This window comes from Dipodomys merriami, unplaced genomic scaffold (genome assembly GCF_024711535.1).
Source record: "Dipodomys merriami isolate MVZ:Mamm:240054 unplaced genomic scaffold, mDipMer1.0.p SCAF_2, whole genome shotgun sequence".
NCBI lineage: Eukaryota > Metazoa > Chordata > Mammalia > Rodentia > Heteromyidae > Dipodomys > Dipodomys merriami.
In genome coordinates, this window is record NW_027203381.1 from 65,841,083 (window position 1) to 65,859,868 (window position 18,786).

General features: G+C 44.0%; 1 protein-coding gene across 5 annotated transcripts in view; it reads right to left on the minus strand.

The window, feature by feature from the left end:
- Positions 1-2,233: 2,233 nt before the first annotated feature.
- Positions 2,234-18,786, minus strand: part of Mb21d2 (Mab-21 domain containing 2) — a 112,915-nt gene continuing 96,362 nt past the window's right edge. For all 5 annotated transcript variants that reach the window (XM_070029842.1, XM_070029839.1, XM_070029843.1 and 2 more), the window contains exon 2: positions 2,234-5,147. In XM_070029842.1, the coding sequence (XP_069885943.1) occupies positions 3,883-5,145 (1,263 nt within the window). In that variant the 5' untranslated portion in view covers positions 5,146-5,147 and the 3' untranslated portion in view covers positions 2,234-3,882. The remainder of the gene's footprint in view (positions 5,148-18,786) is intronic.

Sequence of the window (18,786 nt, forward strand, 5' to 3'; positions counted from 1 at the left end):
GTGTGAGTGTGTGTGTGTGTGTGTGTGTGTGTGTGTGTGTGTAGTGGTGCAGAAGTGAGCAAGCCTCTTAAATTAGCTCCAGAAGCCACCTACCCAATCTTCACACCTCTTTTTAAAAGTAAAATTAGACATATATTGCCTGTCTCTCATTTCTTCTTAGATAATTCTGCTCCGTAGCTTCAGAGATTTCAAAAGTTTTTCACTGGCTAACCTGATTTTTCTCTGTCCACTCGGAAACCAACTATACCTATATCTTTTATTTCTACTTCAAAAGAGAAAGGCAGAGGGCAGAAGACAAACTATTCTTAAGGATTCTTTTTTTGGGGGGGAGAGGGGGAGGGTATGGTCATGGGGCCTGAACTCTGGGCCTGGGCGCTGTACCTCAGCTCTTGAGCTCAAGGCTAGCGCTCTACCACTTGAGCCACAGCACCACTTCTGGCTTTTTTTCTTTTTGCTTATGTGGTGCTGAGGAATCGAACCCAGGGCATCATGCATGCAAGGTAAGCGCACTACCACTGACCCACCTTCCCAGCCCTGACAAACTATTCTTGAAATAAGTAAAACCAGGTCCCACCCAAGGACTGAAGACTTTGCTCTTATAAAGGCCTCCATTCAAAACTATCAGCCGTATGTAAGGTTACAACTATGATTCCAACCTAAAGGCATTTTATATTATGTTTGGTACACACATGATTTTAGTCAACTTTCTGGGTCTCAGGACAGACTAGTAAATAAGTAGCATGATGATTTAAGTTTCAGAAAAGATGTGTCATCTCTCCCCATCTCTCCTCACCCTAGCCTTAATAGTATAAGAGAGCAAATAGTTTGATAGCAAATTCTGGGAAATAAAAACAAAAACAAACAACAAAATAGGTTTTTAAAATGAGAGCCCAGAAGCTTTTGGCCTTATTTTGTAAAGTTCAACCAAGAGTTTGTCCTCTTCACTATGAGTACAGTGTGGAAGGGTACGGTGCAGGAGGGGTCAGTGTGTTTGCTGCTAATGTATCTATAATGAAATTCTTCTGGAAAAAAAATGCAACATGTAAAATATGGCAAGTATCACGAATTGTTTGATACACCAATTCTAAGCATCTTACGGTTGATTTTGGAGCAAAAATAGCTGTTTGGATACATTTGCTACAAGGTGGGGCCTAAAAAAATTGGCTGAACCTACAAAGTATAACACAGTGGTCAAAATAAATAAATTTCAACAGAATTCAAACATGTGTAATTAGTATAGAGGCCATGACAGCTTCTTTGGAATTCTTTCGGAAACTATAAACCAACTCTTGGATAACAGACATGGATACCTTCAAGATTTTGCTCTAGAATGAAAAGCAAGCACATCAAGTTCTAGAATCGCATAGCAGTTTAAACACTTTGATCTACTGAAGTCAAGTCAAATAAAATAATTCTGTAGCAAATAACCAATTGTGCCTAGAAAGACCAGTGGAAGAAAGACTCAGGCTCGGGCAGTTTGATGGCTCATGATTCTCATTCTTATCTCTCCACAGTTCACCCCAAGGTTGGCTCTAGGAATGACTGATGAGTAACACTGGACACCAAATGCTTCCTCTCCATGCCCAGGAAGTTTGCATGATTCTGCTCCAGCATTCTAACCAAGAATGTTGTGCTTGTCCCCAGCTGGAGCAGTTGACATCATAAATCCTTCATTCGTGTTTATGGCCAGGGAAATGATGGTTTGTGTCGACTGGCTTTTTCAGTCAAGAGGGAAGTTGGAGCTGGGGATCTAGTGTGTACTGAAAAGACCAGACATTATCTGGAAGGTAAGCAAGCTCTTGCAGACAAACCAGGAAGAGAGGCACCAGTGATTCATGCCTGTAATCCTAACTATTCAGGAGGTTAAGATCTGAGGATCGTGGTCTGAAGCTACCAAGGAAGGAATCTGTGAGATTCCCAACTCCAGTAAACTATTGAGAGAAAGCCAGAAGTGGCACTGTGGCTCAAGTGGTAGGGCACTAGCCTTGAGCACACAGCAACTTAGGGACAGTGCCCAGGCCCTGGGTTCAAGCCCCAGGAGCAGCAGCAAAAAACAAAACAAACAAACAAACAAAATACCCCACAAAAACAGGAAGAGGAGAAAATGAATCTTGATGGTCACTACATGAGCATCTGTTTGGAAGACCCTGACTGTACTGAGTCAAAATTACTAATAGAACAGAATTTTCAGGCTATAAAGCAATAACCACCACCAAATTCCAAGGCCAGTATGTTTCTTTTTTTATTATTACTATTTTTGTGTTTAACTTAAGATAGTTGAACAATTCCATTCATAAGCATTACATTAATTCCCATGCAAAAACCCAAGACCATATATTCCTAATTCCAATTGGCCAAAATTAAACCTTCAGGTCTGGATGTTAACGATCCAAACCAATCAGCTGTTCCACTTTTCCAGTAGTAGACACCATGGCAGTCCTTTGGGAGATTAGCAAACCCCATTTACCCCCTCAAACACCACAGGGTGCCATGAATCCACAGCACACGGGGAACCAATGCCCCACAGCACCTAAAGCTGGCAAGTCATTTCATTCATGAAGATAGGAAATGTCCATTTCACACCCACAGATACTTCCTGGTTCCTGCTTGATGGTCAAAGCTGATTTTGAACATGGTATCTTCAGTTTGGGGCTAACTATTCTTCCTTGCCAGTTTTCTTCAAAAATCTCTCTTCATAAGAGAGCTTCTCTCTGGTACTCCAAGAGAAATAAATACAGAAACCTCTACTTTATCAAGTATTTTTCTTCCTCGGCTTTAGACAGAGTCAAAGAACAGGTATAAAACTTTAAAAATTTTTTCTCTCAGTAAGACAGGAACCAGGAACTCCAAAGGGGGCAAAAGAACACCCTACAATTAAAGGAGAACTGAACCGAATGCAAAGGGTCATTCTATGAACTGAGAGAAATGAGCTAAATGAAAACCATGGCTGTATGTCAACAGCAGATATTAACTTGTACTGAAAGATACATCGTAACTCAGACAATGGCAAAGTTTCATTAGTGCAAATAACAATTATCATGGTATATCCTTTAATGGGGTTTTTAAATAAGGCTTCAAATAATTACACACACTAAAACTGACATTTGGAAACCTTAATTCTGCTTAGAAAGCTATGAAATGTACCCTCCAAACCCTCCAAAGTTCGCTAACTCAAGGACAATTACATTCAAAGAAGGTTCTGCATTATTACGTCCAAAGTTTACATGACTTGGTGGGGAAAGCACTCTGGCAGAAGAAATAAATCCAGCCAACGTGCCAGATGGTTCCCAGGTTCAGATTCTCCAGTATCCAGTATCCACAGTGATAAAAACTCATTGGGGAAAAAAACAAAGACAAAAAAAAAAAAAAAAAAACCAAAGATAAGAGACTTCGTAAGTGTCAGAAAGAAGTTTGTTTCCCAAGATCCGCTTTAAAAAAAAAAAAATACATGCAAAGTAAGAAACAGAAAAAGCGAGAGGGTTTATGGGCGTGTTCATCTATGGCTCAAGTTCTCCTTAAAAAGTCGAACAAACAAACAACAACAACAACTCAACAAAGAAAAGGCCATGACCACAACTAAGAGAACAGAAGCAACGGAGCCAGAAGGCAGAACGTGAAATAGTAATATACTGTTTCAGAGGCTGCACCATCCTGAAGAACCAGGAAACTTATTTGTCCTTAACAAATCCAATCTGAGCTGGATATGTAACACACACACACACACACACACACACACACTCATACTCACACACACACACACACACAAAACAGGAGGACAGATCCACATGTGCACGCGACAGGAGACGAGAGTTTTTTTAGAACCAGGAGGACAAACAAACAAACAACAGAAAAGTAACAACAACAACCACAACAACAAAACACTCAGAAAAATTTATCATCGATTCTGAAATGAGGCCTTGTGACATCGTCGGGGTTAATAAAGACAGAGATGGATTTCCCCGGATTCTCAGTCACCAGCTGTTGAAGTTTTTTGGCCAGACGGTCATCGGGCTGGTTGGGGTCGCCCCCGTCGGACTGCGGGGAAGGGATGCTGGTGGTGCTGCCCCGCCGCTGCAGCTCCAGCGTCAGTCGGTTGGCCGCCTTGACATGCTCGATGGCAGTGCGCAGGTGCTCGGCCGGATCGGAGCGCACCGAGGACAGTTTGCGAGCGTGGAGCATGACCGTCTCCTCCGACAGGTGCTCCAGCATGTTGCACTGGGGAATGAAATAATTGGGGCACATCTTGTTGACCAGACAGTGCTGCAGATCATCAATGAGGCCCAGCAGAAAGTGGGCCGCGTAGTCTTCCTGAGCCAAGTAGTTGGCGGGAAGTCTGTCACAGGCCCAGAGCATCATGCTCCGCAGGTGGTAGGGGCTGATGGCCTTGGGCCGCGACAAGAGTTTAATGATGATGGCTTTGCAGGCCTGGTAGGCCTGCATGAGGCTGCTGGAGATGCATTTCTTCAACTGCACCTCGCTCCTGGCGAAGGATAGCCGCCACTCGTTGTCCTTTTTGCCCTTGTAAGAGCAGGCAGGCACCAGGTAAAACCCACTAATCACCTCTTCCTCCGTGATCTTCCCATCCCAAAAGTGGTTCTCCATGAGCCAGCTCTGTGCCACTGCCGGCCAGCCTTTGAAAGACACCACCGGGACGATGTCGTACAACATGCGGCTGCTCCCCACGCCCAGGATGATGGAGATGATGGTCCCGTTTTTCTCCACCTTTTCCACCTTTGGCATCCCCCGCTGGGGTTTCTTCTGGATCTCGGCTAGGACGATGCTGATCGAGTCACAGAACCAGTCGGCCACTTTGGTAGGAGAGAAGAAGTAGTTGGTGGCGCCGTTGATGTGGTCCACGATGGTGCAGCAGTCTTTCCATTTGCTGATGGTGCCCTCGTCGAACAGACGCAGGCTCAGCCAGGAGTGGCACAAGGCGGAGTGGCGCATGTCCAGCGTCACAGGTTGGTTACGGTCATGGAGTTTCAGGGCTGGCACCAGCAGGGTAAAGTCCATGTCGTAGTCAGTGCCCCGGGCATATACGTCCAGCTCATCTAAATCCAGGTCCACCACACCTTCCCGCACGCCTCCAGAGAGCAACAGGTACTCGTTAGCCACCGGGAGCTTCTGGTCCAGCTTCTGCACCATTCCTACAGATAAAAAAAGAAGACATGCCATTACAGGAGGCACGGATGCCGGTACCGTCGGCATTCTCCTAGAATGCTACTTTCTTTAGTATGGTCAGCAGCCACACTGCTGCACGAGTCCAGATGGTAAGTGCTACTTTCTTTCTTGCCCACGTGGAAATTATGATCCATTTATATGTATATAAATATAAATACATGTTAATATATAACATATATACACATTTATATATGTATCAGGTCTAGTGCTGCCACACCCACCCAGATGATGCATTCTGCCCTTTTTCCCATGCCCAAGTGGAAATTATGATACACACACACACACACACACACACACACACACACACACACACACACACACATCAGATATCATTCTGCCAACATGCCCAGGTGATAATATTGTGTTCTGTCTTGCAAGTGCTAGATTCTTCCCTTTCCCAAGTAGAAATTACAATCGATGATTTGGGGGGGGGGATATACACCCAGGGCTCCTCTTCTTCCAGTCATTGCCTAATGAACAGCTAAGACTCTAGGAAACGTCACATTTCAAGTCTTCCTTGCCCTCCCACCAAATCTTACTCACATGCCTCCCTCCCTGCAGGCTATTCTCCACCTTTCCCGGTTCACTGACACTGTCACTCAATGGCTCTTTGGTATCTAATCATCTCCCAGTACTAATCTTTGTAACTTTTTTTTAAAACCAGCATTCCCCTCTAAAGTTCTTAAGAATTACTACAAACTAAGATTCCATTATCCATGGCAATTATTTTACAGTCATGTATTTTGCTGTTCAGAGAACAAGATGTTTCAAAGTGGTTTGAATAGGATCTGTTACCCCAAACTCACATTTGGAGATCAATCCTCATCATGACCAATCAATAGGGTTTTATCATCTTGACCATGGTGTTTACAGTTGGGCCTTTGGGAATAAATCCCGGCTCAAGTCATCTGAGTGGAGCCCCACGATTGAATCCTGGAGGTTTTATAAGCAGGAGCAAGCAAACACAGGAGGTATACGTGTGTGATCCCTATCTGGCACCACAAGATTGCCCTGTACCACCGTGGCACTCTGCCAGCAAGCATCACCAGATGCAGCCCTCAACCACACACCTTCAGAAAGAGTCTCTTTTCTTATAACTTACTCAGTCTGTGGTACTGTGCTATTAGCAACAGAAACAAGATCACCATGTATATACTTTTTTTTTGGGGGGGGGGGTCCGGTCATGGGGCTTGAACTCTGGGCCTGGCCACTGTCCTTCAGCTCTTCAGCTCAAGGCTAGCGCTCTACCACTTGAGCCACAGCACCACTTCCAGCTTTTTTCTTTTTGCTTATGTGATGCTGAGGAATCGAACCCAGGGCCTCAGGCATGTAAGGCAAGTGCTCTACCACTGAGCCACCTTTCCAGCCCTCACCATGTATATACTCTTTACTACCATTATTGTTATAGAATAAGTTGCTCCCCTCAAACCTGTATGGTGAAATCCTCACTTCCGAGGGGATGCTGTTAGAAGGTAGTTGCATCATGACGGTGGAGCCTTACAAACAACCTTCACGTCCTCATGGAAGAGACCCCCAGGGATCGTCCTCACTTGCTCTACCATGGAGGACACAGGGAGAGAAGACAGGCATTGGGGAACCAGACCCTAACCAGATGCAAAATCAGCTGGTGCCTTGATCTTGAAATCCCTCCTCTTCAAAACTGTCAGAAATAAACTGCTCTTGTTTGTAAGTCATCTAGTCTGTGAAACCTTGTTACATAGCCAGAATGGACTATGATGATTATATTTCAAATGTTAATACTCAATTATAAAACTGTGTTTGTTTTTTTATTCTTTTTAAAATTTTGGTAGACATATATATATATATATATATATATTGTAAACAGGTGATGTACAGATGGGTTACAGTTATATACGTAAGAAAATGAATACAATTCTGGTCGAACATTGTTAGCCTCTCTCTCGTTTTCTCCTGCTATCCCTCCCTCTCCCTCCGACTCCCCCATCCCCACCCCAACCCCCACACACACGTTGTAAAGTTTATTTCCAATATAGTGTCCTGTGAGTATCACTGTTGCATTGGTTCACCCTTGGAACTTTGTCTTTACCATTCTATTTTTGCAAATTGCATGAAGCATGCAAAGTGTCATATTTAGTACAATTTCCTTCTGTATAGGTAGGCATAGGGCAAATGATCACTTCCTTTTTAAAACACCAAATGAGGTATTCACTTGGGCCACTTTTACACCAACTGTGTGTGTGTGACATGCTACATTGATTCTTCTGCAACAAAGGATTTGTCCCAACTGCTGAGGGTACAGCCCCTAAGCGCTGTCTGACTCCACCAGGCAGCCTCAGCCAAGGCCACAGCTTGTGCTGGAAGTGGGGCTTTGGGCTGCACATCCAGTGCCCCTGCTCCGAATACCATCAAGGATCTCCATTCAAGCCTAGAGCTCCTGGCAGAGAACTTGCACAGGAAACTCAGCTTCTGCTTCTATTTGAATCTGCTTTCCTCTTTTTTCCACAGGTGGAGAACAAAGATGCTTCTTAGTAAATATCACTGACTCTATCTTAGTTTCGCAGGGCAAAACAGATACAATACCTGAGCAATCACAGCTTTCACCATCAGCTAAACACAAGAGATTAATTTTCCTTTTTTTAATCACAGTTTCTAAAGGCCATTCTAAGCAATCCGGGTAGAAAATAATCGTAAACATCAAGGCACAGATCTATCTACTTCTCATATGTCACTGTGATGGCATATTAATCTCATCTTACAATTATAAGAAACACTGACACCAAGGCTACAGACACGAAAGGCTAAGCGTCACTTCTCAGATTTCAGGGGAGGTTGTAAACCTGGTTTCATTATTTCATGGACTCCCACATGTAGGTTCAATTACTTTCAAACAGTTCTACATGAACAATGAAATAACCCATGCTTCATTATTTCAAATATTCTGTCATTCCTGCATTTGTTCCACAAATACACATTAAAATGTGAATTGCCGTGCTGTGAGTAGTCAATAAAATTGGAAACAATTAGAGCACTATTGTTATCTGGGTATCACTTTTTGTCTTCTCTTGGGTAGAAATTAACTCAGAATTCTTTTTCTTTTTCTTTTGTCCTAGGTAAGAGCACACTGGCCCTAAACATACCAAGTAGGGCTTGTGTATATAATACAATGTATATAGTCCATACCTTAGCAATCAGAGGTAATTTTTCTACCCCCCCCCAAAAAAAAAAAATTCACTGAATTTTGCCTTGGATGGGCACAACTTTGGTGATGAAATTGTAAACTCCCTTCTGCCCTCTGCTGGACTAAAGAAGAAAAATATTAAAACTAACATTTTCCATTGATCTATACATTAACCACAATAGAATAATTAATTTATCATAACAGGCTATTTTATCATTGGCAGTAGAACAACACTGTCAATGATGAAATACATTCTGCTGCTTGTGCACCTAGCAACCATGTTAACCCTTTGTTCCAAAGAGCCAAAATGAAAACATAATGTTAGCACCAAGAGTTATATGTAAGTTTAGACACTTCCTATTTCCTTTAAGGTACGGGAAGAATTTCACATCAGGGAAAATATTACTGAGGTTCACTTTGTAAGTTCCTGGAAGCTAGAAACGACGTTTCTAAGACCACACTATGCCAGGAGCTTTTCCCTTCCAACGTCCACATTGCCATCGAACCACCTTGAGTCCACGATCTTAACAGTTTTACAGAGGATTTGGTACTATAACCTCGATCCTTCCCCAGCACTCTCCAAGCCCGAACATCCCCCTTGAAATTCTCCGAGGCTGCACTCAAGAGAAAATGAGGTGACCAGCTATTGCGGCAGATGGGTTGCCAGGCAACAAGGAGCCAGGGCCCGGGAGAGGAGAAGAAGACGACACAGGAGGGGAAATTTCTACTGTACGCTTGGGCTGTAGGGACCAGTTCCAACAAGTGTCATCTCTGCACCGATTCAAGGGAAAGATGATGTGCCTCTGGCCACCTAACCACCACCTTCTCCAAAGCCAGGAGTGGGAGGACGAAGAGACACACCCACTACCCAGCCTGTTAACACAGAAGCACTGAGGGGGTGTAGGAAGAACTTATGCCCCCCCTTACCCCCTGGGGTGCTCTGATTCCTTTCAGGAATGTGCTGCCATATGGTTTTGCTCCTTAAAAATTCGGAAGTGAAACTGTCAGGGTGGAATCCCCTACTTCTTGGTTTCGGTGTATTGTATAGCTTCTATCTAACCTGCGTGTTTCGGTTTTCATGGAGATGCTAGAACCTCACAGTCTACGCCATCCCTTTAGGCTTTCACTGGTTCTCTTTAGAGCATCAAATAGAAAAGAGAGCTGTGTCCTTGACTCCTTTATGTCCCAGTGGACATAAAGTCTCACATTGAAATCCTTTCCCTTCCCTTCTGGAGAACTCTCTGTCTCTCTGTCTCTGTCTGTCTCTGTCTCTGACTCTCTCTCTCTCTCTTTCCTTCCTTCCCCCCCCCTTTTTTTTTGAAAAATAGACTAGTGTTATGGGAACAGGTGTGTGTGTGTGTGTGTGTGTGTGTGTGCGCGCATGCGTGCAAATGTGTGTAAGAGACTTTGTCGATGCTGTGTCCCCCACCCCCCCATGCGGCCATGACAGGCCCCTGTGTGCCCACAGCTTCTCTCCCCCAGCGCTACAGACCCCCTGCTCCACTCCTCATCAAGAAATGCAGGGAGGGAGTGGCGCTGTGGCTCAATCGGTAGAGCATTTGCTTTGAGCTGAAGAGCACAGGGATAGCGCCCAGGCCCAGAGTTCATGCCCCATGATCGACAAAAAAAAAAAAAAAAAAAAAAAGAAAGAAAAAGAAAAAAAAAAAGAAATGTAGGGGGTTTGCACACATCTGACATCCCCGAGTATACATGTGGCTAGAAGTATGAAAGTGTAAGCCAGCGAGAATGTGACTTTCCACGGTCACTCAGTCACGTTAGTTTCCGACGGTGTCTTATAAAAGTAGATCTGAGCTCTCCAGAAGAGCTTACCAGCCCTGTCAGATCTGCAGGCTTCTCTACCAGCATGTTGACAGTGTGTTTGCTATTAATATGTTACATTGTTGATATGCCTCACTAGGCAAAGCACAGTTCAAAACACCTGGTGCACAGCAACTTGAGAGAGGTGAGCATTCCTACATACAGGGGTGGGCAGGGGGCACCGTTCTTCCTTGATTATGGGATCAGGACTTGACATGGGGTAAATGGTAAAGGCAGGGAAGCTGCACTTCTCAGTTCACTCCTGGGACCAACTTTCAGAGCAGAGCTGTGTTCAAATACCTTATTCAAGTATTAGTGTCTCAAGCCAAATTCAAAGACCAGAACATTTCTCTTTCACTCTCTGTTTGATAATAGCCCTCCATGCTGATAAAATGCACAGAAAGAGTTCAAATGACACATCTCACCCCCCCCCCAGCCAATGACTTTTAGCTCACACAATTTTCTTACCTGTCAGTATTCTCTGTCTGATGACTCATCCATCACCTAACCTCACACAACAGATGGATGTTGAATTAATAAATGGACAGAATGGCCTGGAATACATTCCACAGAGGATGAAATTGTCCACTGTCCATTTGGAATAACTATCCATCTCAGACTGTCATTTACACATTTAAGAAATTAAAGAACATTATCTCTGAGCAACAAACTGTATAACCCACTCAGAGGAGACTCAGGGCAGAAGTTAGGTGATTGTGAATTGTGTACCACAACTTCTCTGGGTAATTTCAGTTTTAAAATAGAAATTAAACTGTAAGTAAAATGTAAAAACTTAGCTCTAGAACAGTCTCCAAAGGACCAATTTTTAGTCAAAAACCTTATCAAGGAATGAAGGATAAAAGTAGTACCCAATTGTGGTGTGATCTAAGATTTGAATCTACTATCTGATTTTTAAAAAGAGAGAAAAAGGATTGTAAGTTTTTGTTTTTGTTTTTTTTTAAGGTCTGCATGTAGACACATCCATACAGATTCCTCCATTATGAAGTAATTCCTAGTTATGACCAGGAGAGGGCACCATATTCCACTTATTTACTATGTTTCTATCTGGGCTCCAAAGTCACCACCTCCTAGAATGGGAAAATGGAAGTCACTTCAGGGACTAGGACTTGGTAAGACATACTAAAACTACCACCTGGACCTATTTTTCTCTACATTGTCACCTAGTGATTTCACAATTTGCCTTTTAGTTTCCCCCAGAGGAAAGCCTCCGAATTTTGGAGGCAGAATTCCATCTAGGTTGAGTCAAGGCTGAGCGATGCTTTGTCTGGGCAGGCGATGAGATACGGAAGGAGGCCCACGGCGAACAGAAGGCCCTGTCACTGCACAGCGTTCCAGCTTGTGTTTGAGATTTGGAGAAAAAAAGAATCAAGTTGCAGATGTCAAGATAATGGAGAGCCCTAGAGACACCGAAGAAACAGTCTCTGTAGGCCAGGTCACAGCACTACTCTTAATTCAATCTGGTCTTATTGTGTCTGCAAATAAGTAGATCCATTAAATGATATTTTTTAAAGTCAGAAGCTGGTGGCTTATGCCTATCATCCTAGCTACTCAGAAGGCTGAGCTGTGAGGATTGTGGTTCAAAACCAGCCCGGGCAGGCAAGACCATGAGACTCTTATCTCCAGTGAACCATCAAAAAAAAACCTGGAAATGGAGATGTGACTCAAGTGGTAGAGTGCTTAAGAGCCTTAAGTGAAAAAGACTGCAGACAGCATCCTGAGTTCAAGCCCCAGGACCAGCACCAAAAAAACAAACAACAAAACTGGGCAAGATAGCTCAGACCTGAAATCTAAACTGCTATTCTGGAGACTTAGACTTGGAAAGTCAAGATTCCGGGCTAATTCCAGGGAACAAATTCTCAAGACCTCCAACATCAACCAGTAAGAAGAAGGACACCCTCCTCCCTCCCCCCTTACACACACACACACACACACACACACACACACACACACACACACACACACACACACACACACACACACACACACTCGTGAATCAAAAGCTGGGGATGGTGGGAAGTGTGTGCCTGTCATCCCATTTGGGAACAAAAGCAAGTGCTGCAGGCTGGCCTTGGCCTAATGGAATGCTATCTTCAAACTATGTCATTCACAAAAAAGGATGGAGGTATGGTCAAGGAGTAGAGTACCAGCATGACAAATGCCAAGGTCTTGAGTTCAAAACCTAGTGCCATAAAAAAATAAAACATAAATAAATTTTAGAAGCCTGGATGACTAATAACAAAGGAAGTCCATTTTTAACCTGGCTTCAAGACAAAAAAAAATCATCAGAACAAATATGGCTATGTAGTCTATTACATGATCTCATGGGGGTCCCAGACAATAGCCAGGATCCTTCCCCATGGCTTTCAACGGTGACTCTGCATCCAGTCGCCACAGAACAGAGGGTTTTGTCAGCTACCCAACTAGTGCAGGTCAACGCATGGAGAGAGTCGCCAGGCATTCTGGCCGCAACTAGTTGTCAGTTAGTCGGAAGGAAGGAATGAAGCCTGGGTCATTTGGTTTCACCAAGCTTTCCATCTGTTTCTTGCGACATGCACAGAAAGGGAAAGAAGGGGTTCAGATGGAAGGATTGCTCTATGGGGGCACCCCCAGATAGAGCACTTAGGGGCTTAGCTATGCCTGGACTGCCCAGGTTATTAATACTGTCTCCAATGCCCCTTACCTAGCCAAGGGAAAGCACACATCAGTGCTGGAAAATACTTTGTCTTTAAGTGTGAAGAATTCAATACTGAATAGCTATCAATTGACTCTCCCTGGTGACTGTTAAGGAGCTCTGTTATTAATAAGATATAATATTAATACTAAATTAATTGCATGGAAATAAACTCTATGTCCATATTGTCTTTACTTAAGTAATTGTGTCTATAATAATAATATCCTGATCTAGTTTCTTTTTTTTTGTTTTTGGTCCAGTTGTGGGGCCTGAACTCTGGGCCTGGGCGCTGTCCCTCAGCTCTTCAGCTCAAGGCTAGCACTCTACCACTTGAGCCACAGCGCCACTTCCGGCTTTTTTTTTCTTTTTGCTTATGTGGTGCTGAGGAATTGAACCCAGGGCCTCATGCATGCAAGGCAAGTGCTCTACCACTGAGCCACCTTCCCAGGCCCCAGATCTAGTTTCTAAACAAAGCTGTAGCTTCCTACATGTCTGCTTTGTAAAGTCGATGACTCCTTAACATCTTACAAGACTTCCCAGTGCATAAGGCTGGGATGCTCCATACAAGGAAGTTCGGGTTAGCCTATCACACCTCTGCCCACAAGATAAGGCAGAAGGGCCAAAGTTGTCAAGAACAACAGTAGTCTGGGAGGAGGGAGGGGAAGAAGCCCCCAAAGATTCAGTAAAAGCAGAATCTCATTCTGAGAGCTAACTGTCTACCTGAAAATACCCTTCAGGATTTCCTTCACCGCGCTGAGGCAAGCATTTAGGTATCTATTTATTTGTTTAATGCGTGTGTGTGTGTGTGTGTGTGTGTGTATGTGTGTTTGTGTGTGTGTGTGTGTATGCGCATGCGTGCACATAAACCCTGGGGCTTGAACTCAGGGCCTGAGCATTGTCACTTGGCTTTTTCACTCAAGGCTCATTGTCTACCACTTGAGCCACACATCCTCTTCAGGCTTTTGGGTGGTTAATTGGGGGTAAGCCTCACAGGTTTTCTTGCCAGAGCTGACTATGAACTACGATCCTCAGATCTCAGCCTCCTGAACAGCTAGGATTACAGGAGTACTGTGAGCCACCAGCTCGTCTTCCATTTTTAAGCATGCAAGCAAGTTTACTTGCATACTCTCCAAGCAATTCTATAACCTTGAAGAGTTAACACCCAACCCTCAAACCTGGAAAGACTCAATGTTGGTGGCACGTTCTGGAATCCTGACAGTAAATGGCCTTCAGGAAAGATGCAGAGCCTCTTATTCTTCAAAGCTGGGGGATTCCTTCCCATGCCTGAACATCCCAGGCAGGTGGGTATTTGTTCATTCTTCTTTGAGGGAAAAAAAAATGTAGGTTTTGCTAGGATTTTCCCCACCTGTGTTTGAATCCTCCTCCTTTCATCCTATCACAGACGTCTCCGTTTTATCCCCCATCCTACCTTCAGTGGAGACAAACTGTACCATCAGCCGAGAACCTTGAAAGACAACCAGCCACTTCCGTGGGAGCCCGTATGTGGGTCAGGGGGACTAGCTGTTGAGAAGGCTGGCCGCAGAGCAGTAAGCAAGTGGTGATGGCACAATTACAGCTCAGCTCTTGAAACCAAAGGTCACATTGTTTGAATGGTCTCAATGCAGGTGTACAATTTCCAAAGGTATCAATTGTCCTGGAGTTGAATTCAGGAACAACCGGATAAATACAGACATTCACAATCACATTGTGCTGCTTCCAAAAAATCCAGTTAGATTAGATTTCATAACACAATGGAAAAAGAAAGGGGCCTGCTTGAAAAGGGGAATTGAAGGACACACAGGCCCAAGCGGTGTGTGAGTGGGAAATATACCAATCTGATTTTAAAAACAATGACAAAAATGCCACAGACCCAGGTCTTGTTATGAGGGTAACTTTCTGAGGGAGGGAATATTTTCCCCCAGCCCCAAGTTAATTCAGTTTTGTTTCAGAAAATAATTTTTCAAACTATTGGTATGGTCCTTGTTATTAACGTATGTTAGTCATCGAGGAAGACATTTCACTGTAACATTTCTATTCATGTGCATAATGTTCTTTGATCACATTGTCTCTATTACTCTTTCTGAGGGAAAATTCTTTAATTTCAGGCTAAAGCGAAAGACTGATGGGGGGGGTGGATTCCAATTAAGCCATGTGTGGTTCTCAATATTGCCACTAGATGGCGCACCTTTCCTCCAATTGTTCTTTACAACTGAACCAGCCTTCACTCCTAAAGGGAAGAAAAACAGTGGAAGGATGAATAGAATGTAAATGTTTAAAATCCACATCTGATTTTACTGATAGGCTTTCAAAATGAGTCAGAATACAGTGTGCTTCTCGCTGATGAATCTCAAAAGCCCACATGCTGTTTGACATATTCTTATTGTATTTGTGCTTTGAAATTGGCAGGTACCGTGGGCTTCACAAATAAAGTCTCCTGACAACCTTGTCAGCTTTGTTCAGTCAGAAAACACTTTTAATGAAAAGTTACCACAAAATGCCTGCATTGAGGGAGGGAGAGATGGAGAAGGAAGGAGGGAGACCGATACTAATGTTATGGGCTGTTTTTATTTTCAGTGCTATCTTCCAACTCCCCGATGAATCTAACATCGGAACAAAACATGAAGAAACCCAGATTATCAAACAGACGCTGGCTGTGGTCCAACAGGCTTTTGTTTTGTTTGTACTGGGGATTTGAACTCAGAGCCTCTCACTTCCTAAGCTGGTATAAAACCACTAAGCCATGCTTCCAGTCCTGTTCCTTTGCTGATCATTTTTAGCACAGAGTCTCACTCCTCACCCAGATATGCACCAAGGCCATGATCCGCCTACTACAGACTTCCAGTCATTGCTTGGCTCACACAGGTGATTCCACACCACTGCGTCTTAACTTCCCTTTGGTGGAGTTGGAGTCTTGTAGATGTTACTGCCCAAGCTGGCCTAACACACTCCCAATCTCAGCTTCCCACAGAGGCTGGAATGACAGGTGCTTATCACTGGGCCTAGCTGTGTGTTGAGAAGACAGCTTGAAAACTCATCTGCCTGAGCTGGCCTCAAACAGCGATCCTCCTATTCACAGCCTCCCAAATTGCTAAGAGTATGGGTCTGAGCCATTGGCATCTGACCCCACTGGCTTTTCTGAAGAGCTACAGCTTTCTGGACTTCACCTTCAGAAGGTCAGCTTTGGGAGGAATCTGCATTTCTCATAGGTTTCTCAGGCGATACAGGGACTACTGGTCCGGCACTGTACTTTGAGCAACACTGGCCTAGCAGGACCACCCCAGAACTTACCAGTGGCAACACTTCTAGATGGACTCAACCTATCCGCATACCAGCTCTATTCCTATCATCAGGGCTTGAAATCCTCCAATGGTATCCCCAGCCCGGCCTCAAGGCCTCCATGTTCCAAGCCAACCTTAATTCAGTCCTCTCTGAAGTGTCTCCCTGAGCTCCAGCAGGAGTCGGTCCCCCCTCCTTCCCCGCAAATACACTGGCCCCCTAATGGACTCTGGGCTTTCTTTCCTTCCTCTGTTTTTGTCTGCCAAACCTGCTTTGTTTGAAATCCTGTCAATTCTAACCACCATGAAAGCTTTGGCTCCTAACCCTCCACCGCGGTACACATCGTGTGTTTTCTTTCTTTACAGCGTTCTGATTAACCTGATATTTTAGGAGGTGCACCGTGCAAGTGGGTTACAACTCTCTGAGTTCATTTTCACGGCTCACCCAGCATTATGAGTTTCCCCAGAGGACAGGGACAGAACCTTCATTACCAGCATCCATTTGTTCTTTGGATGTTGGCCACTGTGATGCAGAAACCGTCTGTCCTGTTACAGAATGTGTCGCTGTCACAAGCTTCTATAGGGCTGACAGATAGGAGGATTGAATCAGCATAATTAAAGTAGTGTGGGTTGCCTGTGTCGTGTTCCCAGAACGTTAATATTTTATGCAATTAAAGAGAACAGTAGGTAAACAAAACACACTCTACTACAGCAGATCACAGCAACCCAGGGTGATGCTGGGGTTCTGCTTGGCTCAGATTGACAAGTGGCCTGTCAGTGGAAATGTTTGCCTTTTCTATGACTTCACTACAGTTTGTACTTGTCACACTTCAACAATTTAATCTTTTTCCGACGTCCCATTTTCCTGTTACTGCCAGCCTCTTTCAAAAGGTAAAGTCTAAGCTGGGCATGATGGCTCAGGACTGTAAATACAGCTACTTGGAAGGTAGAGATCACAGTCCAAGGCCTGCCTGAGGAAAAAGCAAAAAAAAATGTGGCATATATATACATACATACACACAATGGAATTCTGTGCCTCCATCAGAAAGAATGACATTGCCCCACTTGTGAGGAAATGGAAAGACTTGGAAAAAATTATATAAAGTGAAGTAAGCCAGGCCCAAGGAAGCATAGGTCCCATGGTTTCCCTTATTTGCAATAACTAGTACTTGTGTAGGAGAAAAGGACAAAGCTATGTACATATGACCATATAAGATGATGTTAAGCAAAATGAACCCCAAGATAGGGACGCAAATATCTTTTTTCTTTCTTGCTATTGTTTCTAACGTATTTGTAATGTACCATGTGATATTTTTTTTTTTTTGTACTGTACGTTCCTCCCCCATGGTATAACCCCTGTTTTTACTGTGTTTGATGTCGGTGCCCTGCATCTTGTATATACACTTCTCTAATTCGGGGAGGGGAAGGAAAAAAACCAAAATGCTTAAATAAGGATACAGGTTGACCCATTGTAACAATGAGATGTACAAAACAAACTTTACAACCTGGGGACGGGTAGTGTGGAGGTGGGGAAGGAAGGGATGGTAGGGGGAAAACAAAGGAGGAGGCAACAATGCTCAATAGGAATTGTACTCATTACCTTGCTCATGTAACGGTAACCCCTCGGTACAACATTTTTACAAATAAAAAACATACCAAAAGAAGACCCTATATGAAATATAAGTAATACAGAGAGGTGCGGAGGTGTGGCTCAAGTGTTAGAGCGACTACCTAGCAAGTGTGAAGCTTGTGTTCAAACCCTAGTACAACAGCAGCTCTCTAGCTCGCTAGTTTAGTCCCAGTATTTCTTTTATTTCTTAGCATAAAACAAATCAAAAGCAAACAAACAAAACTCCTTGTCAGTACAAAGTCTCGGACTAAGGATGTAACATTCTCTTGTGGCTTGGGCCTACCACCTGAGCTATGCCTCCAGCCCAGATTTTTGCTGGTTTTTTGGGGATGAAGTCTTGTAGACTTGTCTACCCAGAATGACTGTAAACAACCATCATGTGGATCTCAGTTCCCTGGGTAGCTAGGATTACAGAAGTACGGGCTGGCTATGTGTCTTTGTTCATGTTCCAGTTCTAAATGCCTGGACTGGTATCCCTCCGAAGCAGGGGTGGAAGGCAGCCTGCTGTTCTTAAGTGATGTGCAGTCCCTCAAAGCAGCCCCCAGACATGTTGATTGTTGGGGCCAAGTGAGGGTGGGACTGAACTCTGCTAAAGTGTCTGACTCTGGCACATAAGCGACTTGGAGTGCTCCTGGAGAGCTGAGTATAGTTCAAAGGGGCCAGAGCCAGAGGCCCTGGGGCTCCTGAAGTGGGAGATGATATCCCACTCTGGGAGGTGGAGAGAAGTAGAGAAAGGATAGAGAAGTGGAAATCGTACATTTGGGGCATCTACTCTGACCTGCTGTACAGCATATTAGATGTGTTTAATATTAACATGCAAACATCTTTCTTTCTATTGTGAAAATACTGTACAGAGGGGTTACAATTACATGGGCAAGGTAATGAGTACATTTCTTATCAAGCATTGTTGCCTCCTCCTTTGTTTCCCTTTACCATCCCTTCCCATCTCCCCACCCCCACCCCAGCCAAAGTTGTAAAGTTCATTTTTGACATAACGACTTGTGCATCTCATTGTTGCAATGGGTCCACC